The 26,232-nt window shown below is 43.6% G+C and overlaps 3 protein-coding genes across 5 annotated transcripts; 2 read left to right on the top strand and 1 right to left on the bottom strand.

Annotated features, from left to right (window-relative positions):
- The first annotated feature begins 749 nt into the window (after positions 1–749).
- LOC123997696 (pre-B-cell leukemia transcription factor 1-like) lies at positions 750–8,677 on the top strand. Its single transcript, XM_046302172.1, has 8 exons — positions 750–1,096; positions 1,904–1,977; positions 3,729–3,973; positions 4,398–4,588; positions 6,386–6,521; positions 6,637–6,778; positions 7,627–7,715; positions 7,897–8,677. The coding sequence occupies exons 1-8, from the start codon at positions 858–860 to the stop codon at positions 7,975–7,977; spliced, it is 1,197 nt and encodes a 398-aa protein (XP_046158128.1). The 5' UTR covers positions 750–857; the 3' UTR covers positions 7,978–8,677.
- A 90-nt stretch (positions 8,678–8,767) lies between these two features.
- notchl (notch receptor, like) lies at positions 8,768–14,926 on the bottom strand. Of its 3 annotated transcripts, none has more exons than XM_046302171.1 (11): positions 14,585–14,926; positions 13,337–13,490; positions 12,716–13,048; positions 12,375–12,604; positions 11,831–12,164; positions 11,402–11,550; positions 11,187–11,248; positions 10,944–11,073; positions 10,108–10,205; positions 9,590–9,921; positions 8,768–9,474 (listed from the first exon to the last, which is right to left on the bottom strand). In XM_046302171.1, exons 1-11 carry the CDS (start codon positions 14,637–14,639, stop codon positions 8,952–8,954), a joined length of 2,400 nt encoding a protein of 799 aa, XP_046158127.1. In that variant the 5' UTR covers positions 14,640–14,926; the 3' UTR covers positions 8,768–8,951. The 3 variants fall into 3 exon arrangements, with proteins under 3 accessions (XP_046158127.1, XP_046158125.1, XP_046158126.1); XM_046302169.1 differs by having other exon boundaries at positions 11,187–11,260; positions 14,585–14,925; XM_046302170.1 differs by having other exon boundaries at positions 11,187–11,260; positions 13,337–13,487; positions 14,585–14,925.
- Positions 14,927–15,983: 1,057 nt separating this feature from the next.
- On the top strand, positions 15,984–25,744 carry tap1 (transporter 1, ATP-binding cassette, sub-family B (MDR/TAP)). The gene is made up of 12 exons (XM_046302167.1): positions 15,984–16,326; positions 16,776–17,105; positions 17,202–17,509; positions 17,699–17,829; positions 22,266–22,471; positions 22,799–22,996; positions 23,279–23,407; positions 23,654–23,842; positions 23,940–24,113; positions 24,277–24,436; positions 24,667–24,803; positions 25,025–25,744. The coding sequence occupies exons 2-12, from the start codon at positions 16,788–16,790 to the stop codon at positions 25,250–25,252; spliced, it is 2,178 nt and encodes a 725-aa protein (XP_046158123.1). The 5' UTR covers positions 15,984–16,326; positions 16,776–16,787; the 3' UTR covers positions 25,253–25,744.
- The last annotated feature ends 488 nt before the right edge of the window (positions 25,745–26,232 follow it).

Raw genomic sequence — 26,232 nt, 5'->3', positions numbered from 1 at the left:
TGTGTTGTTGTTTGTGTCGCACTGCTTTGCTTTATCTTGGCCAGGTCGCAGTTGTAAATGCGAACTTGTTCTCAACTGGCCTACCTGGGTAAACAAATGTGAAATTAAATTATATTAAAAAATAAACTCTGTACTGGTAAACCGTGTATATAGCCAAGTTATCATTACTCATGGTGTATTTCTTCTTTATGTTATTATTTTTCTATTTTTGTCTCTACATTGTTGGGATGGGCCCAAAAGTAAGAATTTCACTGTTAGTCTACACCTGTTGTTTACAAAGCATGTGACAAAGGGCCCGAGAGTTAGGATTTCACTGTTAGTCTACATCTGTTGTTTACGAATCATGACAAATAATAATAATATATGCCATTTAATAAAATGTGATGGAAAAAATAGTTGATGATTTGATTGGTAAAGACCTGTGACCTTATTATGAAGCTGATGCATTATTACATTAACTGATATGAAATCAGAAGATGATCCCTCCCTCATCATGGATGCAAATGCTCAATGTATTAGGCAACTTGCAGAATGAAAGATCCCCCTCTTCTCTCTTTTTCTGTTTCTGTTTCTCTTTTACACATACACATAGGCCTACACACGCCGTTGCCTCATAGTTATATCCATTTACCTGATTGTTCAGAATAATTACTTAGTTTAAAGTCATAGCTATGAATATCCCTAGTACAGTAGCCTATGGGCTCTGTCTGGAGTACAATTCGAATGTTATTAACATTCTTGTTCGAGACTTTCTTTGTCAATCGCTAGGGGACTCTCGTGCAGGCCTGCTCTAGTGTTTGAGTTTTGAAGGGTGTGTGACTGTGATTACTCGTCCGCGCCACTGTGTGCCGCTCAGGATGTTGCAGCAGCAGCCTCTCACTGGCAACGGGCCCTCTAACGGCCGGGGCCTTGGCCTGAGCTCTCACCCCGGTATGCACCCTCTAAACTCGGTTCATCCATCTTCCCACCACCGCTCCGACGGAGACACGGGCCACGAAGGCGCAGAAAATGGACATGAAAGCCGCAGAGACATTGGCGACATATTGCAGCAAATCATGACCATCACCGACCAAAGTTTGGACGAAGCACAAGCAAAGTTAGTCACAATTGTTTATAACGTATTCAGATTTAGTCACACATTTCTGAAAATTTGCTCAATGGCCAAGAGTTAGCTAAAGTTTTCAGAAGTTTTCCATTTTTTTCTACTTTGAAGTTTTTTAATAAGCTAGCTAGGTAGCCAACGTTGCTAGCTAGCTAATTGGCTTTATGTCATGATATGTTGTTTATTAAGTAGTTATTACTTATTCCTCTGGGCTATTTACACGCCTGTTGTTGTTGTGATTTTTTTTTGTGGCTAACTCGATGAAGAGGGTGAATTCTTGCTAAGCTAAAACTGGCCAGTTATCTAGCTATGCTCTATTGCTTTATTGTTAGCTTGCTAATGTGTTACTACTAACGCGTTAGCCAGTTAGATTTACATGTATATTAATTGCAAGATATTATAAACGGATTGTGGCCATAATCTTGGCATTAACCATTTCATGCTACATTTGTTCTACGAATGAAATGTTAACATATTATCTACATATTGTAGCTACTGCTAGCTAGCCATAGCATTACGTAGCCAACGTTAGCATAGCAGGCTACAGTGAACTCCCGTCAAAAGGTCACGAACAACAGAGCCGATGTTTGTTGTTGTGAATGACATATAGTTAACGTTAGCTAGCTAAATAAAGCGTGTGAAAGCAGGGAGCTAGCTAACAAACAAATAGCTAGCTAACTAACAAATATTTTGTTCGTGCTAATGGCTCGTTGCTAAATAGCTGACTAGATATACAGCTACAGTAGCTAACGTTAGTTAGCTAGCTAATAATAACAATAATATTTTTGTTCCAATCGTCAGAAAACACGCATTGAATTGCCATCGAATGAAACCAGCTTTGTTCAGCGTCTTATGTGAGATCAAAGAGAAAACAGGTAAGTTAATTTTCACTAATTGAAACCCTTTGTTTGATTTTAAACTTGTTGCTAATTCGTTTAAAAGTTTCTGGCCATCTGTGATGAAACAGAAGAAGATGTTGGCTCCATCACAATAATAATGAGTTGCGCATAATCCATGCAGTTAGATGACAGTTAGAAAATTATTTAGCTATTTTACATTTTCAACAAAGATGTATTGTGTATGATGACTTTTCAAATATTACCGCAAGATGACCCTTCCTTCATTTGTTTCATCCACAAAGTGCTTCTCCAAGTCTGTACCTCAGAGGGATAATATTTTAATATACACTGAACAAAAATGTAAACGCAACATGTAAAGTGTCCCATGTTTCATGAGCTGAAATAAAATATCCCAGAAATTTTCCATACGAAATTTTGTGCACAAATTTGTTTACATCCCTGTTAGTGTGCATTTCTCCTTTGCCAAGATAATCAATCCACCAGACAGGTGTGGCATTTCAGGAAGCTGATTAAACGGCATGATCATTAATTACACAGGTGCACCATGTGCGGAGGACAGTAAAAGGCCTCTCTAAAATGTGCAGTTATGTCACAGATAAATTTAGGTAGTGTGCAATTGGTATGCAGACTGCAGGAATGTCCACCAGAGCTGTTGCCAGAGAAAGTACTGTTAATTTCTCTACCATAAGCCGCCTCTAACGTTGTTTTAGAGAATTTGGCGGTACATCCAACCAGCCTCACAAAGCAGACAATGTGTAACCACGCCAGTCCATGACCTCCACATCCGGCTTCTTCACCTGCGGGATCGTCTGAGAACAGCCATCCGGACTGGTGATGAAACTGTGGAAATGTACAACAGAATAATTTCTTTACCTGACTTCAGTTCGGCGGCGTAATCGACTTCAGTGGGCAAATGCTCACCTTCATTGGATATGGCACGCAGGAGAAGTGTGCTCTTCGCGGATGAATCCCAGTTTTCACTGTACCGGGCAGATGGCAGACAGTGTGTATGGTGTCATGTGGGCGAGTGGTTTGCTGTTGTGCGTTGTGAACAGAGCACCCTATGGTGGCGGTGAGATTATGGTATGGGCAGGCATAAGCTACGAACAACGAACACAATTATATATGGAAATTTGAATGCACAGAGATACCATGACGAGATCCTGAGGCCCATTGTCGTGCCATTCATCTGCCGCCATCATCTCATGTTTCGCATGATAATGTAAGGCCCCATGTCACAAGGATCTGTACACAGTTCCTGGAAGCTGAACATTTCCCAGTTCTTCCATGACCTGCACAATGTCACCCATTGAGCAGGTTTGGGATGCTCTGGATTGACGTGTACGACAGTGTTTTCCAGTTACCGCCAATATCCAGCAACTTCGCACAGCCATTGAAGAGGAGTGGGACAATATTCCAGAGGCCACAATAAACAGCCTGATCAACTCAATGTGAAGGAGATGTGTTGCGCTGCATGAGGCAAATGGTGGCCATACCAGATACTGGCTGGTTTTCATAAAAAGCCCCTACTTTTATTTTCATTTTTTTATGTATCTGTGACCAACAGATGCATATCTGTATTCCCATTCATGTGAAATCCATAGGTTAGGGCCTAATGAATGTATTTCAATTGACCTTATATGAACTGTAACTCAGTAACATATTTGAAAATGTTGCATGCTGCATTTATATTTTTGTTCAGTGTAATAGGAGACATTGTAACTTAGTTTACCATGAATCAGATTGACAGACCTCTCTTGTTGCAGGCCTATCAATGCGAAATGCTCAGGAGGAAGAATCACAGGACCCACAGCTGGTGCGATTGGACAACATGCTGCTGGCGGAGGGTGTGGCTGGGCCGGAGAAAGGTGGCGGGGCGGCAGCGGCGGTGTCCGCAGCCACCAGCTCTGGAGGCATGTCTCCAGACAGCTCACTGGAACACTCCGACTACAAAAGCAAGTTGAGCCAGATTCGCAACATCTATCACACTGAGATGGAGAAATATGACCAGGTACTTTTCTAGTTGTTGTTTTTTCAAGCAGTGGGCAGTCCCAATCCTTTTGTATTGTTTTTTTGCTTTATTGAAGAGATAGTAAAGTGTTGGGAAGATAGAGGGTGGGTGAGTCAAAGAGCAGTGGGCCGGATTCATACTCAAATCAACTCTGACATACACTGTACATGTGTGCTGGGGTCAGTGGCTGTACTTGAATTGAGGTGGAGGGACTTGACACTTTGCACACACTGAAAATTACACCCTTTAGCGAAGTAAACTAAAATGAGGTGATGTTATAATTTCGGTGAGATAATTGAACATGAACATAAATGACCGACGTCAACAGTGTCGGCCCGTTGTTGACTTCCATCCTTTGAGCCCAACTGACTGTCATATCTGTCTCCAATCCCCCTCTCCCTCTCTCTCTCCGTGTCTCCTGTAGGCCTGTAGTGAGTTCACTACCCACGTGATGAACCTGCTGAGGGAGCAGTCACGTACGCGGCCTGTGTCACCGAGGGAGATTGAGCGTATGGTGGCCATCATCCACCGCAAGTTCAGCTCCATCCAGACACAACTCAAGCAGAGCACCTGCGAGGCCGTCATGATCCTGAGGTCCCGCTTCCTCGACGCCAGGTCAGCGTGTAACACTGTTATTGGGGTGACATAACACCTGTCAAAACTTGCCATGACAGTGACTGACAATTCATATACAGGTAGTATCTTTAATGAAGAATAAAACATTCCATAAATGAACAGTGGTTCATGGTCATACCAGTCATATTTCAAATCAAATTTATTTGTCACATACACATGGTTAGCAGATGTTAATGCGAGTGTAGCGAAATGCTTGTGCTTCTAGTTCCGACAATGCAGTAATAACCAACGAGTAATCTAACTAACAATTCCAAAACTACTACCTTATACACACAAGTGTAAAGGGATAAAGAATATGTACCGTAATTTCCGGACTATAAGCCGCTACTTTATTCCCACACTTTGAACCTCGCGGTTTATACAACGACGCGGCTAATTTATGGATTTTTCCCGCTTTCACAAGATTCATGCCGCCAAATAACTGAGCACCGTCACATAATTTGACGTAAATCGAGCGCGCTCAAACTTCCCATCATTCTGATTACGGTAGTAATTTTGTCACCCTCATCATGGCAAAGACGCGGACAAATGCATATGATGCAGCTTTCAAGTTGAAGGCGATAAATCTGGCTGTTGGAAAAGAAAATAGAGCTGCTGCACGGGAGCTTGGCCTTAATGAGTCGATGATAAGACATTAGAAACAGCAGCGTGAGGAACTGACTCAGTGCAGAAAGAAAACAAAAGCTTTCAGAGGGAAGAAAAGCAGATGGCCCAAAGTATTTGCAGCCACTCGACATCAGTGTAAATCGTGCATTTAAGGTGGCGCTCCTTGTTCAGTGGGAGGCTTGGATGACAAGTGGGGAGAAATCCTTCACTAAAACGGGCCGCAGGCGAAGAGCATCTTATGGTGAAGTCTGCCAGTGGGTCCTGACAGTGTAGAGCATTGCCAAAAAATCCACTATCATCAACGGGTTTCAAAAGGCTGGACTGCTGCGTGTTGAAGGGGCAGCATGAGCTCAGCGGGGTATTTGCCTCCGGATGAAAGTGACGAGAGCGACAATGAAAACGATCCAACATCGGATGAAGCAATTCTGAGGCTATTCAACTCCGACACCGAAGGAGATGACTTCAGTGGTTTCAGTGCACAGGAGGAGGAAGATAGTGACCAATGACTTTCTTGGTAGGCTACTGTTTTAATTTTTGTTACAAGCCATGTTTCGTTAAAGCCTATTTATTTTTGTTACAAGCCGTGTTTCGTTTAAAGGCTGTGTAAAGTTCATTTGTTTCAATATACCGGTAGGCACCTGCGGCTTATAGACATGTGCGGCTTATTTATGTACAAAATACATATTCTTTAATAATTCAGTGGGTGCGGTTTATATTCAGGTGCGCTTAATAGTCCAGCAATTACGGTACATAAAGATATATGAATGAGTGATGGTACAGGGTGGCATAGGCAAGATGCAGTAGATGGTATCGAGTACAGTATATACATATGAGATGAGTATGTAAACAAAGTGGCATAGTTTAAAGTGGCTAATGATACATGTATTACATAAAGATGCAGCAGATGATATAGAGTACAGTATATATGTATACATATGAGATGAATAATGTAGGGTATGTAAACATTATATTAAGTAGCATTGTTTAAAGTGGCTAGTGATATATTTTACATCAATTCCCATGATTATTTACAGAGCATAATCATGTTATTACAGTGCAGGTTGTGAATGACTATTGTGTGTCAATATCAGTTGTTACTGTTACTGTGAAACGTATACTTCTGCCTGGGTTGCATGACTACTCTCATCACACTCACCTTTGTGTTGTCAGGCGTAAGAGACGAAACTTCAGCAAGCAGGCGACGGAAGTCCTGAATGAGTATTTCTACTCCCATCTTGCCAACCCTTACCCCAGTGAAGAGGCCAAAGAAGAACTAGCCAAACAGTGTAGCATCACTGTCTCTCAGGTAACCTTGTGTCATAAGTATATGCGTCATATATTTACTATTAGCTCACCCGTTGATACGCCCATATACAGTTGACTCCATTGACCAGCTTCTTACTGGCTTGTTAACTGAACAGGTGTGCAACTGGTTTGGAAACAAGAGAATCCGCTACAAGAAGAACATTGGGAAGTTCCAAGAGGAGGCCAACATCTATGCCATGAAGACGGCCATCGTGGCGACACAGAGCGAGGACTCTCCACACACGCCCAACTCAACAGGTAAGAGCTGAGGAAAGGAAGCCAGGCCTAGTGATACAAACTGTTTTGAGTTTATGGTTCATTTGGTAGTAGAAATGGATGGGTTGTTAGTGTTTTTGTGTTACAGAGCAGCAAGAGGAATATATATTATGTTGAGTCTGTCACTGAACTTAAAGGGTACACCATATTTAAAGGGATGGCTTAAAATAAATGTGCTGAAACCCCTATTGAAGGAAACATCTGTTGCCCAGCAAGTGGGAGGGTTTTCAGCAGTTGAATTACATTTAATCAGCACACGCAATCGAACCATGTCTGCAAAGCCCATTACGCAACTGAATAAAATACGTCTGAATTACAACTACTGAGAAGTGCATAGGAAAGGCCTGCTTGAGAAAGGTGTCATTTTCTATGTTGGAATTGGGCCTTTTGTTCTGTCTTGCCAACTCCATGCCCAACAATAGAAGTCGGTTTTACAGCGCAATCAGATCTGGGACGAGGCTGATGTTGTAGGCCTAATAGCCCTTATTAAAGACGTCTCCCCTTTTGTTCCTCCACAGGATCAGATCTGGGACCAGGTTGATGTTGTAGGCCTAATAGCCCTTATTAAAGACGTCTCCCCTTTTGTTCCTCCACAGGATCAGATCTGGGACCAGGTTGATGTTGTAGGCCTAATTGGCTTTATTAAAGACATCTCCCCTTTTGTTCCTCCACAGGATCAGATCTGGGACCAGGTTGATGTTGTAGGCCTAGTAGCCCTTATTAAAGACATCTCCCCTTTTGTTCCTCCACAGGATCAGATCTGGGACCAGGTTGATGTTGTAGGCCTAATAGCCTTTATTAAATACCTCTCCCCTTTTGTTCCTCCACAGGATCGGGGGGCTTCTCACTCACTGGACCAGACCTTTTCCTGGGTGTTCCACCAATGAATGGAGAGCAGCCTGTCTACATGGGAGCACAAGTATGGAACTTCACTGTCATTTACATCATGTTACATATCATCTTTATTTTAGCTCGTAACTATTTGAGAGCACATTCTCATTCACAACAACAACCTTGTGGAGGAGATGTATTAGAGTGGAGAGGGGTTAATGTAGGTTAATGCCACTACAAGTCACCACATGTCTTTTTGTCTTTGGCAGACTAATGGGAACTGGCAAGGGCAAAACACACCCCCCTCTGCCACTTCCCCAGGAAACGACCACTCAGGGGAGTCTGACTGATGGCCCCGTCCACTTTGTGTCGATGACATAGATGGAAAGAAAATGGAAAAAGACTGAAAGAATGATATCACTCTTACTTGGCTACAGTTTTTGTATGTCTTTTCTGTTTCTTACTGTCCAATGATATTATGTCCATGTTCATTATGTTTGTGTGTGTGTGTGTGTGTGTGTGTGTGTGTGTGTGTGTGTGTGTGTGTGTGTGTGTGTGTGTGTGTGTGTGTGTGTGTGTGTGTGTGTGTGTGTGTGTGTGTGTGTGTGTGTGTGTGTGTGTGTGTGTGTGTGTGTGTGTGTGTGTGTGTGTGTGAGATGTTTTGTATTGGGATCATGGGTTTTGTTTTCCACTACTTTATATGTTACTGTGGTATGTGGGCAGGGAGGCTTGGGAAATTGCATTACCATTGTTTTATTAGGCTATATTATTAATGCTGTTACAAATATTTTAGGATTTTAGTTTAAAGGTCAGATATTGTTGCATTTAGAGGATTGTGGGGGCAATAGAGAAAATCCAAAGATTTTGTGTGTTTGTTTTCTCTTTTCTACTGGGCTTGTTTGTCTGTGTGTGTCTATCATGAATGAAGTATGTGTGCTGGTTATGTTAACAGTTTGAATGAGTATATCAACAGTGCTGTCATTCTGTACAGTGAGTGAAAAACACCTGTATTCTCTCTACCTCTTTTACAATAAAGACTCTGTATTCACAGTCAGTTGGTTTGTCTTGATTGGTTGATATTAGCATAAGAGAGACAGGTCACCTCCTAATATGGCAGAATAAGAAAAAAATGCACATTAATCTTTTATTGATTTAGATATTTAGAGTAATTGAAGTTACTCATTTATTGACTGAGTTTATATCCCTTCTGTCAGTCTACTGTTATTTAGGAGCAAGGGGCCTTTTACAGAAAATGTAAACAGCACATGATTGACATGATGGTATTTGGGGTAATTTCAGCATGATATCTCACAGCAGAGCCCCCTTACAAAGCTGTTTGGTTCGAGTCAGGCATGTGGTTATTTAGCTTCTCACTTCGGGCTTTCTGTTCTGCCTTTTTAAAACTTGCTGCCTCAATCTCTGGCGCTGCCCTCCTGGGGTTGTCGCTACTATCGACTATTGATCTGCGATCTGATTGGGTGGGAGCATCTGTAGGTGGGACTACGATCACTCTTTCTATGGGCTCAGTGGCTATTTTCTCTGATAAGGCAACATAAGTCGGTTCGGGCTGCTGTGAACTGGAGCGACGCTGCAGTGCATTCTGGGTACAGGAGAAGGACCGCTGTCGAGGAGCAGGCTGGGGTAACAGGAAGTGCGGTGTCGCTGCTCTCGGGACTTCCTGGGGCCTTTCACGATCTTCGTCCTCTGAGGTAACCTCCTGTAGAGTGCTGATTGGTCTTGGTGGACGCCCCATGATCCTTGGGGTAACCAATGCGGTTGCTGATTGGTTGAGCTGTGGCCGCCAGTTCTGAGGGGAAGGGCACTGCACCCTGCCCATTGATAAATCACTGTCAAAAGAAGAGGGAGATCATATGAGTAGGCAGTGATGAATTTGCCTTATCAAGATGAGTAAATTGCTAAATGTTATTGTGAGTAGATGTGCCAAATGCCACAAGACTTTACCTTGGTGGAGGCGAAGACATATCCCGATGCCCTATGACACCAGAGAAGGAGGCACTTCTCCCAGGAAGCCCAGGGGAATTCACCCATTGGCTATACAGAAAGGCACGCTCATCCCACAGCATATCATTGGCTTGCTCCATAGGAATAGGCCCTCTCTGAACCCTGTGAGCCAATAGGAGCTCCAGGACTTGATGATGCATGCCCTCTCGGGCAACATCCAGTGCCCGGCGTCCTCTGCGATCAGACAGATCCTGATTTGCCCCGTTCAGGAGCAGGAACCGGGCGGTGTCGTAGCAACCGTGGAGGGCGGAGAGGAACAGAGCAGTCTCACCCTATCAGATAATGGGAGTGGTATATATCAGAATGGGAGTGTCGAAGAAATAATATTGGAGTGCCCTAAAGTTTAAACATTCTACGCAGATTTAACTGAACATAGTTTCTTCGAAGTTCCTCTTCCTAAATCTTCATACAAGTATGTGAAGAATCATTAAAGCAGAGGCTTCTGCTGGCCTTGGTACCTTGTTGTCCTGTAGGTCCACCGCAGCACCGTAGCGAGTGAGGGTTCTTGTCAAGGAGAGGTGGTTAACTGAGCATGCCCAGTGGAGGGCTGATCTCCCTGGGAGAGAGAGTGCATTTCAAGTGGAGGAAGGTAAGGGAAGGAAGGTGAGAGTTCAGTACAGAAAGAGAGGGAGTAAGTCAGCCAGTGAACAAACATTATACAACAGAGTCAAGCCCAAATGGTGAAAGATGGGGAAGAGGGAGATTTTGAAAGGGAGGAAATGAGAATGAAAATGATGGTGAGGGACTAGGGAATCAGCCCGAGAGGGAGAGAGCGAGAGATAGTGCGTGAGAGAGAGAGAGAGAGAGACAGAGAGAGAGAGAGAGAGAGAAGAGCAATGAAGGTTAATATGGTACATCCACACTGCCTGGGCACTAGGGCACATTAACTTCTGTATCAGTTTGAGAGGGGGGCAGCAGGGGTGCTGTAGAGAGGAATGGAAGGGAAGAGTGGGAAGCCATGGAGGTTTTACCAGAACAGAAGAGAAGGGAAGGGGCACATGGGGAGGACCAGAGAGAGATGAGATCAGTTACACTGGTTACTCAAACCCTCAAAGTAATACAATATAGTAATATGTATGTGAGGCAGTGTGTTTATACGGTCGTTATTACACCCATGGAAGCTATATAACATTTATGGATATTTGTTCCATGCAATATTGATTTTTAAAATACATTTGCACAATAATCCTCCCATGATACTCTACAGGGAAGTTCAGTTAACTTTGTTTTTTTACCGTCTAGCCTAAATTTAGGTTAATAATGTAATTGGGAAATTGGGAGAGTAAAGTGATACCAGTGTGGTCTGTGTTGTTGACCGGCACCCCAGCTCGTAGCAGCTCCAGAACCACACGGTCAAGCCCACTCCGGACCGCACGAATCAGGACCACTGACCCATCTGGACCACACCATTGAACCGAAGCAGACTGTCATAATAATGTTTGGTACAGTCAAAATGGAATACTGTAAATTACAACCAGCGTAATCTACAATTGAAATAAACATATTGACATTTATGTAGAATATGTATGGAACTCACTTGATTGGGTGTTCTGTGATGTGTCGACGGGACAGCATTTCTCTCCCATCCTCTTGGGGGGGCTAAAAGTGGAGCTGAAAGTCAATTTAGTTACTTGCGTAGTTACATTGTGCAAACCCTAAATTATTCTGTGACAAATTAATGTAAAGGAACAATGAGTCATTTTACAAGCCTACTAATACAGTATGTTAACCATGATCAGGAGGTGATGTTACGTTGTGTGGGTGATTGTGGGTGGCTCGGGGGGCTGCGGTAGTGCTTCTGCTCTTGCGTTCGGTGGTCACAGATGGACCTGTTGATGTCCTCCATAGAACTCTGGGTAAAGTCAGTGTCACTTCCAATATCCAGGTCCTTTTTCAGGGGCCTGAAATCATACGTTTATGCTCTGAATAGCAGTACTTTGTGCATACTTAGTGATATTACTACAGTATCACTAGTATTGTGTAAATTAGAGATAGTACAACACAACAGTTTTATCTAACAGACAGAGTAAAAGTTGAGTTAGGTTAAAATGACCGTCATGGAAACAACTGAAAGCCATACAACCCATTACAATGAAGCAAACTGTTATCTGATCACAGCGCTGTTGATTTACTAGACTGAACATCCTCTAACTTCTCCCATAATCATTCATCTTCACTCACCGCAGTCGAAGGGCATCCTCCCCCAGTGGCTCTCTGCGTCTTTTCTTCTCAGCCTCCTTCGCTTTCTTCTTCTTTATCCCATTCCTGCCTTTCTCTCTCCCTGTCCTGCCCCTCTGCTCTCGGTGGGGTGTGTGCTGTGCCCATGCCTTGGCCACATTGGCTCCGCTGTCATTCTCAGTGACAGTGGATCTGTGCCTAACCCTCTCTCCTCCTCCCTCCCTCTCCTCTCGTCGTCGTCTCACCCTTCTGATCACCAAGACAACCATCAAGACCAAAGCCAGTACCAGGCCCGTTGCCACGCCGATCACAGCCCATATCCATGGAGGTGTTGCCCCTGTGTGGAGATGGGGGGCAGAGATATTAGGTGGTACTCACACACACACACGCACGCACGCACGCACGCACGCACACACACACACACACACACACACACACACACACACACACACACACACACACACACACACACACACACACACACACACACACACACACACACACACACACACACACACACACACAAACTATGTAACAGGATACATACCATCATTAGTGTCCTCCTTTTCCTCAACTGGGTCCTCCTCTCTCCCTCCTATTTCCTCCCCAACCCCTCTTACACTAATAATGGCCTTTAATTCTGGGTGAGAGGGGACCGACACACGAGTCGATGACGTAGCAGCCCGCAGGAAGTTAGCTGCTTCGATGGCGTAGGGGAAACAGGTAGAAGGAAGACGGGAGCACGGCCTGTTATCCACTTGCAGGAATAGGAGAGATCTGTTTCAGAGAGATGGGGAGTGAGAACATTGATGAGATGTTAACAAAATAACATAGGTTAAAGTTTTTGTTTAAATAGGGGAAGCAAAATCACAATCTCTTCATAGTTACCCATTTGAGTCATCCGAAGAAGCTTGAGCCAGCAGGTTTTCGAGCTGCTGGGGATTAAAGGTGAAGAGGTCCTTGCTGGGGTCAAGGGGCACCGTGCCGCGCAGTTTGAGGGGCGTCTGCAGGAGGGTGCTGAGGGCCCAGAGAAGGGAACTGTTGGAAAATGTGCCGTGTTGCAGGGGGACGTGGGTGTGCAGGAGCAGGGTACCCTTAGCCCACAGAGGGCTGTGGTGCCTGTGACAGTCACTCCCGTCCCAGCCACAGGCTGCACTTTCACAGCCCTGGTCACAGTAAGAGTTGGAATAGTGGTCTCGGCAGTAGTGGATGTGACCTGAACTGAGAGAGGGGATAGTTAGAAGGATGCAGAGAAAGCGTGAACCCCAGCTGAAACATCTGGATGTATACAAAAAGGAAAGTGAAAGAGCAGGGTGTGTTTCATTCCAGGAAAATGTTCTCTCCCCTCTGCTCTTATTCACTCCCCTGGGTAAGAGTAAGTCACCATATTGCTTTCACATATCCAGTCCTGTCAGATCCATGAAGGAGAGTGAACAAATGGAAGAGAGGATGGAACATCTTCCTGGAATGAAATGCAGCTCAGATCTCCCTGCTGCTACAGTGTCTTACTAGCAGCGTCCTTTGTCCCTCAGACAGTCGAACCCGTCTCTCAGACACTCGGGCTCGGTGCACTCTTTATCACATGACCCATCTCTAAACTTGGCCTCACACTGTCTGGACGGACACTGGGCCCAGGGGTCACCACCAGGAGACGCTGCTGCTACTTGGGGAGGAATCACACACACACACACACACACACACACACACACACACACACACACACACACACACACACACACACACACACACACACACACACACACACACACACACACACACACACACACACACACACACACACACACACACACACACACACACACACACAAATGTTGGATTCCCACTTAATACAAATATACTAACTTAAACTGAATCACTTTAGATAAAAGCATCTATTAATTACAATACTGTATTACTGTATCAAGCAAGAACCTGTGCTTTGACCTATATTTTCAAGCTGTGTATTGTATAGGCCTAGGTGTATCTATCACCACCAAGCATTCATTGTTAACAATGCTTGGTACCGTGCCAGCCAGGCAGGCTATGAAAGGTGTGTCCTTGGCATGAACCATGAAACGGGAAATAGGAGGCCTGACACAAACAGGAAGTTTCCAGGATAGGCGAATAGCAACAGGAAATGGAGTGGGCTGGAACTGGATGAAGGTCGGAGGTCGCCACCCTGGCGATGAGGAATGGAATGGAATGGGACAATGGAGAGGCTTGGCAGGTGTGTGAGGGACAATACAATTATAGCACAGGAGAGTTGGGATTAGACATGGTGTACTGTATAGCAGTGAACATTTAAGGAATTACAGTACAAACTTTGACTCTTATGCAAGCAAAGCACTTTTTGGTCAGTCATATCTTTAAATCAGTGACACATTCATGCAGCATCTTATAAAGTGATGATGAAAGGATGTGAGAGCAGTATATGTCAAGTACGTCATAGTATTTTCTCCTAACGATATATCCTCAGAAATCTATAAAACATAGAAGTGAGAACATCAATGTAAAAAAAATAAGTATGTTTTGTTCCTGGGTTTCAAAATAAAGAAAGTCGCACACTCCATGTATAAACTCCCATCAATTTAATGGGTATTTATCAACGTTTCGGCATCACTGTGTATTCCTCAGGGTTGCTAGGAAGTACCATGTAGGACTTCCTCTCTTTAGTCGATTACCTAGTAGAGACTTTACCTCACTCTCACAGGTATCGAACATCATATCAACAAGATAATAGCTGGAAGATGGACTCACCTTGACAGCACCTGCTCAAACCCAACAGAACAGCTGTCCACAGCACCAGCATCATTAAGGCAGGCAGGTCCCAGAGAGGATGGAGACGGCAGTAGCCTACTCTCTCTCACTATCCTCCCAGCTGTACCAGTGCGGTTACTAGGTCCAATGTCTTAGTCCAGCTATGGCAGGTCCGGCAGGACTGTACTCCGCTACAGTGTTGTGGGGTATCTCTCTGGGTCTCTTCTGGAGAACTTACTGTCTCACTGCGCTCCTGACCACGTTCGCAATGGGACCATATGAACAGTTTATATCTAAAGTGGTACACCCCAACTTCCAGTGCTGCTACCACCCACCTCTCTCTCTCTAATTATTTTTCAGAAGCACTGCGGATATGTGGACAACTTCCTGACACTGTGTGGAAAACAATAGGAGCGGTGTGTGTGTGTGTGTGTGTGTGTGTGTGTGTGTGTGTGTGTGTGTGTGTGTGTGTGTGTGTGTGTGTGTGTGTGTGTGTGTGTGTGTGTGTGTGTGTGTGTGTGTGTGTGTGTGTGTGTGTGTGTGTGTGTGTGGTCTTTGTGTGAGTCTGCAGTCTGTTTTTCTACTGATTATAATGCCTCAGGATGTAATCTTTCAAATGAACCAGGCCCTGTATTCGTGAAGCAATCTAGGTGCCCCCTGTTCATGCAATCATACAAATTATGTTAAAAAAGGCTAAACTGATCCTAAATCAGTACTCCTTCTCTGAAACACATTATGAATACAGGCCCTGGAGTAGGCCTGCATATATCACTTCTTTTTCACTTCCCATGCAGGAGCATGTTCTTTGCATTAAAAAATATATATAATCTTAACTACTGCAAACGACAAATAAAACTATTTCAAAATCTCAAAGAAGGGATAATAACCTCCAGGAATGTGGTGGGTGTTAAAATAGACAGATACAGCTGCAGGCCCATATGTCACCGGTCTCAAATGAAAGGATGGATCCAGGAACAGGAAACTAGGGGGTTCTACTTTCATCCTTAACCTCAGGACTCATCAATTATGCCAAGAAACAGCCTCACAGCAGGTGGTACAACAAAGATTGTGTTCCTTTTCAAGTTTTGGTCTTGGGGGGGGGGGTCTATTTCAGGCTAAGGCATACTACTCACTCATTATCTTATCTGGGCAAAAAAACTAAAATAGTTCTTATTTATATGATGAGTTTATATGTAGAAACATTAGGGTGCTGTGCATTGTCAAGGGGAATATGCAAAAGATGGTCATGGAAATAATGTTTCAATGATGGTAGTGATGTTGATTATGATTATCATCGCGTAGGTCATCAAATTCCACACGATGTCGCTATTCTGCATTAGATTCCTTTCAAGTTCAAAGGTGAATCAGCCAGTAAGTAATTTACTGTACAACATGTTCATATATATCAAGCCCCGACACAGTAATCACCTACTCGTTTCACATAAAGTATAGCATAGTATAATTAATATAAAATCGGCATTTGCCAATGTCAAGAAGGGGCGGGTCGTTCAAAAGGGACTTTCCAGTTGTGTACTTTCGGTTTTATCAACTCGAACGTGGGGTCCTCAAGTCTAGTCGCTGGCTGCTGCTGTATAACTCAATTAATACGAAGATTGCCCTTTATATGATATGCGTGTGTAACATAGAACATAGGCTAGATCTATTCTTAATAGATATAGGCTATCGTTTCCTTGACATTCAGAAGAAATTGCAACCTCATTCGCAAGAGCCCACATGCAAACGTGAGTAGTTTATATTTTTTTTAAAGCTATTTAAACGTGTTATTGTGTTATATATTACAGCACGTACTATAATGCGTTGTTCCAATTCGTCATATTCTTCATGAAGCCAAAAAGACTTTGAAATTCACCTAATTGAAAGTGAAAGTAAAAATGGAAGCATAAGATAACAGCTGATTACACACTAGCACCCAATGTTGTCAATTATTAGTCGGTCAGCTGTTTTTCATTAAACTCCCTCCAATATTTTCAGATAATCTATGTCCCAGGGGTTTAATTTGGATTTTGTGCGAACTAATTCCCAAATTGCCACTTTTTCCATAATATGCTATAATAGGTCTATGTGCACGTTTCATGTTCCATATGCTATCCCACTTCGTCCTCCTCAATTTAACCCCTGGATATGATGATTCTCAACCTGATTATCTGTCTCTCCCAACCTCCTGTTCTAGAGCCTGTTCAGGATGCCGAAAATGAACTTCTCTCCGCTGCTCTTCCTGTGCATGGATGTGTGTGTGGTGCAGACAGTCCGCTTGGCCCAACTCTCCCCTCCTCTCCTCCACCATCCCCTCATCACCTTGTGGGGTGGAAGCCTGCTCCGTGCCGGCCTCCACCTCTTTCTCACCTTCAAATTCCCTGGAAGTACCCCATGGATGAGCAGCTTCGAGGGGCTCCAGAGCATGGGGGTCCTCTGCTTCCATTGCCCACTCTACATCAGCCTTCTCTGGGCATGTGGCCAGTCCATCCTGGGGCAACTATGGGGTTGGCACTCCTGGCAGGGGGTGGGTGACAAGTCTATCTTGCTATAATTATGTTAATATACCCTTTTTGTTTAAAAAATTGACAAACCAAACAGACTAAAATCACTTGTTTTTCAGCTACTTCAGGGCTACTGCGTAACAGTCGTAGCATGTTTGTACTGGACACGCTACGTCCCTTCTCTTCTTACCAAGCCCACCAAGGAACCACAGAAGAAGACTGGGGCCTCTCTAGAGAAACTGTTGGGATACATGAAGCCTTATTGCATACGCTTTGGAGCCGTGCTGAGTCTTGTTGTCATCTCCTCCCTTGGTGAGATGGCTATTCCCCACTACACCGGCCGAATGACAGACTGGATTATGAATGAAGACGAGCCTGAAGCCTTTACTCACGCCATCACGGTCATGTCTCTGATTACAGTCATGAGGTATAGTACAGCATATATCAATCATTGGTGATGCGATACTCTTGAGTCCTTCCAATTGATGCTCAGTGTTTGATAGTACTGTTTAATTTGGTGGTTTCAAGGGTCCTAATCACTTCCACAGGGCATGTATTGTAATGATACTGTAGTAACGTGTTTATTTGCCCTCCTTCTCCCGTCTCTATCATTCAGTGCTGTGTGTGAGTTTGTGTGTGACCTCATCTACAACATCACCATGAGTCGCATACACACCTCCATCCAGGGCCTAGTCTTCCAGTCGGTGCTGAAGCAGGAGATTGCTTTCTTTGACACAGCACAGACAGGTGAGTCACATCTCATTGCAATCTACAGGTAACTGCCTAAATAAATTAAACACCAACATAAAGTGTCTTAATAGGGCGTTGGGCCACAACTAGCCGCCAGAATAGCTTCAGTGTGTCCTGGCATAGATTCTACAAGTGTCTGGAACTTTATTGGTGGGATTGGCACCATTCTTCCATGAGAAATTCCATTATTTGTTGTAGGGATGCACCGATATGACATTTTTGGCCGATACCATATGTCCGATATTTTCCTTACCAAAAACAAACCCGATACCGATAACATATATTTAACATTTTAGCAGCCTTTTAAGCATTCTAGTACAGTTAAATAGTTGAAACCAAGTGTCATATGTTCATTTGTTCAGTTAGGAACAGATTGTTTAATAACTTGTAAATTAGAACAATTATTCATCCATGGATGTATTTTATTGCACAACAGATATTCATGACACAAATATTTTAGCTGCCCCGCATTACAAAGATGGTTAAGTTGTTGGTGGCTCTTCTTGCTATCCAATCTTGACTGTATGGAGAAACTTAAATGCTTTAAAATAAATATTGGTTTCAACTAAAATGCAGTTAATTTTTTATTTATTTAACTGCTTGAAAAAATGACTGTCTCTAGACTGTCATAAACTGCTATAAATGGCACAACTTAAACTTAAAATGTGCTCAACTGACTTGACTAGTAAAATGAGAAGAAATACACAACACATCTCATCTTTCATTTAGGAAATAAAAACAAAAACACATAACTGCTTTGTTTTAAATTCAATAAAAATATTGACCTATACCAGCCATGAGTGAACAACAGAAAGGCATTGGGCTTAGTAAACATTTTTCCAGTGCCTCGAGATGGCTGGGTTACAATATGACTGCCCATTTACAATTTTAGCATTTGGAGGAGGTTTTTCTTCACAAAGAGCACATGCTCGGCTTTGTCACAAGAGAGTCGTTTCTTTTTTGGTCTACAATGTGTGAAGCTGCACTGAAAAGGTGCTTACTGTCCACACTAGTACAGGGAGCACCAAGATACTTGCGCGCAGCTTTAGCTAGGATGGGAAAACGGTGCTTGTTACTTCTCCAGTATCCAGGTGCATCTTAATTCCTGGGAATAGTAGGTTCTGTCAGGCAAATGTTGGCCGATATAGTAACAGAAAATGAAAATACAATGCGTCTCTCTCTCTCACACACGCACACACACCAAAAAGTTATTTTGTTGGCATTTACGTATGTCCTCATTACCAGTAAAACATCATCAAAACCTATTTCTTTGACTTACTTGCTGTGCTGTTTTGTTGTTCATTTGTTCAGTCGTTTCATTCTCAACCAGGATTTCATCATACATGTCAAGCAGTGGTTTCAGCCCTGTCTGTCCGTTTGCCTCTTCTGTCGTGGGTCCTCTTCCTCGGTGCTCACTGTCACTGTGTCCTTTTCCATCTTGTCCGGCTGTGTCGGTAACATTTCATGTAAACCCTGTTTCTTGTCTGCATCGAAGTAGCGGTCCTTGTACCTAGCATCGTGCATGTTGGCGACACTGTAAAGAGGCTCAGAGAGAATGCCTGTTAAAGAATTAGCGGTCCTTGTACCTAGCATCGTGCATGTTGGCGACACTGTAAAGAGGCTCAGAGAGAATGCCTGTTAAAGAATTAGCGGTCCTTGTACCTAGCATCGTGCATGTTGGTGACACTGTAAAGAGAGAATGCCTGTTAAAGAAGTAGCGGTCCTTGTACCTAGCATCGTGCATGTTGGCGACACTGTAAAGAGGCTCAGAGAGAATGCCTGTTAAAGAAGTAGCGGTCCTTGTACCTAGCATTGTGCATGTTGGCGACACTGTAAAGAGAGAATGCCTGTTAAAGAAGTAGCGGTCCTTGTACCTAGCATCGTGCATGTTGGCGACACTGTAAAGAGGCTCAGAGAGAATGCCACCAAATCGCTTGTTCACAGCGTCTAGTAGTATTTTTGCACGTTTTAACTCCACTGTCTGTGTCGGAAGTTTTGTTCAGCAGGTGTTTCAATGCCATGACAGATGGTATCACGTCTGCTGCAGACGCAGCTGAAGAGCTTATTTCTCCAGTCAGTTGTTTGAATGGAGCTAGGAGTGTGTTCATGTTTTCAATGAGAGTATCTGGTTTGTACTGATTGTTGCATGTAACTCATAGACAGCTGCGTACACGCCAAGCACTCGTTTTTGTTCCAGCAGGCTCTCCGTCATGTAAAAAGGCTCTCCATGTAAAAAGTATTGTTCCATCTGGTGGAAATGTCTTGCTTTTATGCCTTTTCGTTTTCACTCCAAGCTGCTCCTGTATTGCTTGTGTGCCAGCTGTGAGTGTTTAAAATGACCAACTATCTTCCTACCGGTTGCCACGGTGTCAGAAATGCTGCATTGGACCAAAACACCTTCGTTCACAGCCAGTTGCAGCGTGTGTGCCATGCATGGCAAACTGGCGACTCCGCATTCTTCCAAAGCCTTTGTCATGTTACGTGCATTATCACGTAGCACAGCGTGTACTTTGTTCTTGGGGATTTTCCAAGTTTCAAACATTTTCTCAAATGCCATTGAAATGGCAGCAGCGGTATGAGAAGCAGCACATTCTTGAGCATTCAATACGGCTTTCCTCAATAGGAAATCCTCATCGACCCACTGTGCTGTCAGACTCAGCATGCTCATGGGGCTGATGTCGCTGGTCCAAATGCCAGTCGTGAAGCTAATAGCAGCGACGCCCATAGCAAGTAGCTCGTGGATGTGCAATTCAGCAATACTGTGTAACTCCGGTAGGGCAACATCTGAAAAATAGCGTCTACTTGGTAGTGTGTACCGGGGCTCGAGATGCTCGACCAGTCGGTGAAAGCCAACATCATCCACAACAGAGAACGGTTGATTATCAAGGGCAATGAATTCCATTATCTTGGCATTAATGGATTCCGCCTTTGAGTTGTCTCACTGAAATTCTCTTACTCTTTCAAATGACTGCTCGACTTGAACTTGTTTTTATGCTTTTGTTCCAAGTAGTCGCTGAACGTCTGGGGTGATGCACTTTCAAATGAGTAATTGGGTTTTTGGTATTAAAAGATTTCACTTTCTCCCCTCCTCTGGAAATAATAGCAGCACAAATGTTGCATATGGCCTTTTTGTTATCTTCCTTTGAAACTTCGAAATAGATTCACACCGCAGTCATTGTGGCCTAGGTTAGGAACGCTGTGTTGAACATGTAGCTCTGTATTTTTCGTGGCATCCTTACGTCCCCTGCACTTCAACTTTGACCTCGGCATTAAACTAGATGTTGGAATTTTTGTCTAAAATCGGCCAATTCCGATGCATCCCTAATTTCTTGTTTTGTTGATGGTGGTGGAAAACGCTGTCTTATGCGTGTCTAATTGGGTTGAGATCTGGTGACTGAGACACACACATACCCTTTAAACCTCCTATGCTCTTTGAGACCCCTCTTTCAAAGTCACTGAGATCTCTTCTAGCCATGGTAGCAAAAATAATGAGCAGCTGGACATATTTATACATGACCCTAAGGATGTTCATTGCTTAATTAACTCAGGAACCACACCTGTGGGGAAGCACCTGCTTTCAATATACTATGTATACCTCATTTACTCAAGGGATTTCTTTATTTTTATCAGGTTTGAAGGTAAGACCCAGATGCAGACTGTGTCGGAGGAACAGTGTTTATTACAGCAACAGGGCAGGCAAACGACAGGTCAAGGCAGGCATGGGGTCGATAACCAGAGTAGTGGGGGAAAGGTACAGCACGGCAGGCAGGCTCACCCAGATGTAGGTAATCCAGAGGAGTGGGGGAAAGGTACAGAGGTGGGGTAAAGGTACAGCACGGCAGGCAGGCTCACCCAGATGTTGGTAATCCAGAGGAGTGGGGGAAAGGTACAGCACGGCAGGCAGGCAGGCTCACGCATATGTTGGTAATCCAGAGGAGTGGGGTAAAGGTACAGCACAGCAGGCAGGCTCACCCAGATGTTGGTAATCCAGAGGTGGGGTAAAGGTACAGGACGGCAGACAGGGTCAGGGACAGGCATTATACCAGGGGATAATGTGGAAGATGGGCGACACCTGGAGGGGGGTGGAGACAATCACAAAGACAGGTGAAACAGATCAGGCTGTGACAATTTTGGCAGTTACCTGTACTTCACCTTTCTTAAATATTTTTTTATACAGTTGTTGGGTTATTAATTGATTAAGCTAATTGATAAACACATACTGTATGTACAAAGGATATACCCCAGTTATTTTTAAATGAAAAGGATAGTATCTTAATTAACATGAGTGTTCAGGTAAAGATTATTGTGCTGATCTTTCTTTTCTTCAAAGTGAAGAGGATACCTTTATGCTATATATTTATGCTTTACGCTATATATATATTTACACACCATCCCCTCCAAGGGGCTAACTTAACCTATGACCTTTGTTCCAGGTGACCTTGTGTCACGCATCACCACAGACACCAACGACATGAGTGAGTCTCTGAGTGAGAAGTTGAGTCTGGTGATGTGGTACTTCATGCGGGTCACTTTCCTCTTCATCTTCATGCTCAATCTCTCCTGGAAGCTGTCCCTCTTCACCGCGATGGGGCTTCCTATCATCTGGGTCATACCAAAGATATCTGGCAAGTGGTACCAGGTACAGGAAATCAGACCTTTTTCTAACGTATTGTAGTGGAAGTAGCCTGGTCCCAGATCTGTTTGCGTCTTCTTGGCAAAATGTATGGGGTGACAATGACAATAAGAGTTGGCTAGACAGCATAAACAGATCTGGGACCAGGCTATAGTGGGGGTAGTTTTGTGAACTACTGAACACTCCCATGAGTAACCTTGTCTGAGAGTTGCAGTTTCGTGTTTGCATACATCTTGATTCTACAAGTTACAGTCACCAAAAATAGCACTACAGAGCAGACAGAACGTTACCTGACCAATCAGAAGGTAACTGTGAATTTTGTTTTTGTCCCAGGAGCTCGGTGCAAAGGTTCAAAAGTCACTAGCCCAGGCCAATGACGTTGCCACGGAGACCTTCTCCTCTATGAAGACAGTACGCAGCTTTGCCAACGAGGAGGGCGAGACGGAGCGCTACAGGAAGAGGCTGGAGAAGACCTACTCTCTGAATAAAGAGGAAGCAGCAGCCTACGCAGCCTCAACCTGGACCAATAGTGTGAGTCTCAGCTTCATTTGTAAACGGTCACAGGGTGAGAGCAATTCATCCAAATTCAGTTCCACAGAGCTTGGATTGCACATTGATTCATGAGGGTACATGAATTTGTCTGTAATATGGGCCCTGAGTTTTTCCTGGCCATGTGAACTGACAAGGGAAAGCTCTGGACAATTGTTATAGACTATAACTACTGTAGGTCCCAGAGTTCTTCCTGGTTACATGATCTGGAAAACTCTGAGCCCTAGTCATAATCAATAGTAACCCCATCTGTCTCCCTCTCAGATGTCAAGCCTGTTCCTGAAGGTCAGTATCCTGTACTATGGCGGTAGTCTGGTGACAAGGGGGACCGTCAGCAGTGGGGACCTGGTGGCCTTTGTGCTCTACGAGCTCCAATTCTCCTCTGCTGTGGAGGTAAGGCCATAGATTAACAATCTCCATCCAATCTACCCGCAGCCATCTTATGTTTAATGCCTACTGCCAAATCCAAACAGACCTAAATGTACACACCCTAACAAGGCACTGCCAAGTTGTTCTACAGTAAAATAGGGGTCAAAATGATTTATTAGTATCACAACATTTTAATCGTAACTAGAGTTTTGAGTAGCAACATTTTGACTGTCACTTACTGATGTCACTTTTACACGTCCTGTCTGACAGGCCGTGATGTCGTATTACCCAAGTGTGATGAGGGCAATCGGTGGCTCTGAGAAGATATTTGAGTATGTGGACCAACAGCCCCAAGTTCCTCCAGAAGGCACCCTTGCCCCACAGAATCTTGAGGGACATGTTGAGTTCAAGAATGTCACATTTACCTACCCTACCAGGAAAGATACACCGGTGCTCAAGGTATCTACAGTATATTTACAGTATACTGTATACACATATACTGGATATGAATTAAAATTACATATACATTCAATTACAATTTCTCTTAATCTCTCAGGGCCTGTCTCTGGAGCTGAGACCTGGGCAGATCACTGCCTTGGTGGGGGCTTCTGGAGCAGGGAAAAGCACCTGTGTGAGCCTGCTGGAGAGGTTCTACCTGCCCCAGGAAGGAGAGATCCTATTGGATGGACAGCCACTGCACAGCTACAAGAACCATTACCTACACGACAAGGTCATTATGAACAGCAATGGAAGCAATGTTACTCTTCTCCTAAGCCATATTAGTGCATAACATAATTAGATACCAGCCTTTAAAGAAAAGTACATGATCACAATGTTTGCAAAGAAGTTATTAACCAACTAAATGCATTATCTAAATGAATAATTTCTCTCAGATCAGTGTGGTGAGTCAGGAGCCGGTGTTGTTTGCTCGTTCTGTCAAGGAGAACATCAAATATGGCAGAGATGATGCCACTGATGAGGAGATGTACCGGGCTGCTGAGCTGGCCAACGCCCACAAGTTCATCTCTGACCTGCCCAATGGCTATGATACAGGTATGTCCCAAAAGATGAATTCATATTGACTTCATCCTGATAGGATTGGTAATATTGTTTCTTTGGGGCTTTGTTTAGTCCTTACTGATAGAAAGTTACACTTTTCTCTGCATAGCTTTGACTTTAAACTGTTAGTACTTTTCCTTCCTTAAACTACTGACGATACGATTGTAGTGTATGTGTGTTATTCAGCTCTACTGTTCATACTTAATTGTTGTTCTTTATTCCAGATGCCGGGGAGAAGGGAGGCCAGGTTTCAGGAGGGCAGAAGCAACGCATAGCCATCGCCAGAGCTTTGATCAGAAAGCCTCGGATTCTAGTGCTGGACGATGCCACCAGTAACTTGGACACAGAGAGCGAGCATTTGGTAAGATAACTCTGAATCTTGTTATCTTTAACTGACAGGTCTATTTTTGGGGGGGTTGACCAGTTTCTGTTGTTCATCTACTCATAATATAACCCAATGGAGGCTGTTTCCTTCCCTAACATGAATAATTGATTTACAATGTATTGTAATCTCAGCTAATCTCTGACAGTTCAGTGGCTTTAATTCAAACATACTCATCATGTTTCTCTCCATGTCCTTAGGTCCACCAAGCTCTGCTCAAGGACTCAAACCCCTGCTCAGTGCTGCTGATTGCTCATAAGCTGAGCACTGTGGAGAAGGCCAATCACATTGTCGTTCTTGAGGAGGGAAAGGTGCTTGAGGAAGGGAGCCATGTTGAGCTGCTGGAGAAAGGTGGAACCTATGCTGATCTGGTGAACAGGCAGAACACTGGCTTCCAGCGCAAAGAAGGGGAGGAGCTGAAAAACTAAAACCGAGGCTCCAATCCCATGACACTTCTCAATTTACACTGAAATCCCACTTCTGCCACCATCTCATATTTTCAACATTTTTACCTACTATTTTTACTGTATCACATATGCTTTGAAAATACTCTGAGATCATAGCATCAAACTTTAGTTTAATTATATCCCCTACGTGATTTTGAGGTACTCAAAGAAAAAATGAATTACAAGAACAGTCCTGTAAAATAAAAGGTTTCATGCAAAGAGCACATTTCTATGTTCAACTTTCTATTTGCACTATACTGCAACTTAAGTATTCTTAATGCCCCAAATGCATTTTGTATTTATTTTTACGTTTATTTTTGTTGAATTGTTCTCCCACATTTGTGTTATAACTATGTAAATAGGGATCCCAAATAATGTTTTGTTTTCTGTGTACATTGTCTCTAAGGCAGTACAATACATTAGCCGTTTTCTGTTCTGTGTTAATGACAATAAACATTCTGCTCTCTGAAATAATTTCTTCATTTAGTATCTGAATGTGGTGGAATGGTTACATAATACCCGCAAGTTTTGCAGTTGATCTGTATAACTGGGAAACTCCACATCTCATGCTTTCACTTTTACTTTTCTTTTGCTACAGGCCTAGATAATGATGCCAACGTTGAATCGCATACAATGACCTCCAGCAATACTGTTACTTTTTAGAGGGTATTTCAATGAAGGCAATACTGTCATGTTTTGTCTTATATTGTCTTGTCATTATGCTTTCCCTTCTGTTCGTTTCCCCCTGCTGGTCTTATTAGGTTCGTTCCCTTTTTCTATCCCTCTCTCCCCCCCTCCCTCTCTCTCCTCTCTCTATCGTTCCGTTCCTGCTCCCAGCTGTTCCTCATTCTCCTAACTCACTCATTTAGTCTTTTCACACCTGTCCCCTATTTTGTCGTCTGATTAGAGTCCCTATTTCTCCCCTTGTTTTCCGCTTCTGTCCTTGTCGGATCCTTGTATGA

This window comes from Oncorhynchus gorbuscha, linkage group LG15 (genome assembly GCF_021184085.1).
Source record: "Oncorhynchus gorbuscha isolate QuinsamMale2020 ecotype Even-year linkage group LG15, OgorEven_v1.0, whole genome shotgun sequence".
Taxonomy (NCBI): Eukaryota; Metazoa; Chordata; class Actinopteri; order Salmoniformes; family Salmonidae; genus Oncorhynchus; species Oncorhynchus gorbuscha.
The sequence above is the reverse complement of the archived record's forward strand: the minus strand, read 5'-3'. Positions and strand labels throughout refer to the sequence as shown.

What these genes read in the sequence shown, in the direction of transcription:
- LOC123997696 (XM_046302172.1), top strand. Translation starts at nt 858, where the DNA reads ATGTTGCAGCAGCAGCCTCTCACTGGCAACGGGCCCTCTAACGGCCGG. An exon ending in AGATGGAGAAATATGACCAG is followed by an intron (nt 3,974 to 4,397) that starts GTACTTTTCTAG and finishes TGTCTCCTGTAG; the next exon opens with GCCTGTAGTGAGTTCACTAC. An exon ending in CTGTCTACATGGGAGCACAA is followed by an intron (nt 7,716 to 7,896) that starts GTATGGAACTTC and finishes TGTCTTTGGCAG; the next exon opens with ACTAATGGGAACTGGCAAGG.
- notchl (XM_046302169.1), bottom strand. Translation starts at nt 14,639, where the DNA reads ATGATGCTGGTGCTGTGGACAGCTGTTCTGTTGGGTTTGAGCAGGTGC. An exon ending in AGGGACAAAGGACGCTGCTA is followed by an intron (nt 13,049 to 13,336) that starts GTAAGACACTGT and finishes CCCCTCTCTCAG; the next exon opens with TTCAGGTCACATCCACTACT. An exon ending in CAACAACACAGACCACACTG is followed by an intron (nt 10,206 to 10,943) that starts GTATCACTTTAC and finishes TCTCTCTCCCAG; the next exon opens with GGAGATCAGCCCTCCACTGG.
- tap1 (XM_046302167.1), top strand. Translation starts at nt 16,788, where the DNA reads ATGCCGAAAATGAACTTCTCTCCGCTGCTCTTCCTGTGCATGGATGTG. An exon ending in CTTTGACACAGCACAGACAG is followed by an intron (nt 17,830 to 22,265) that starts GTGAGTCACATC and finishes CCTTTGTTCCAG; the next exon opens with GTGACCTTGTGTCACGCATC. An exon ending in ACACAGAGAGCGAGCATTTG is followed by an intron (nt 24,804 to 25,024) that starts GTAAGATAACTC and finishes CCATGTCCTTAG; the next exon opens with GTCCACCAAGCTCTGCTCAA.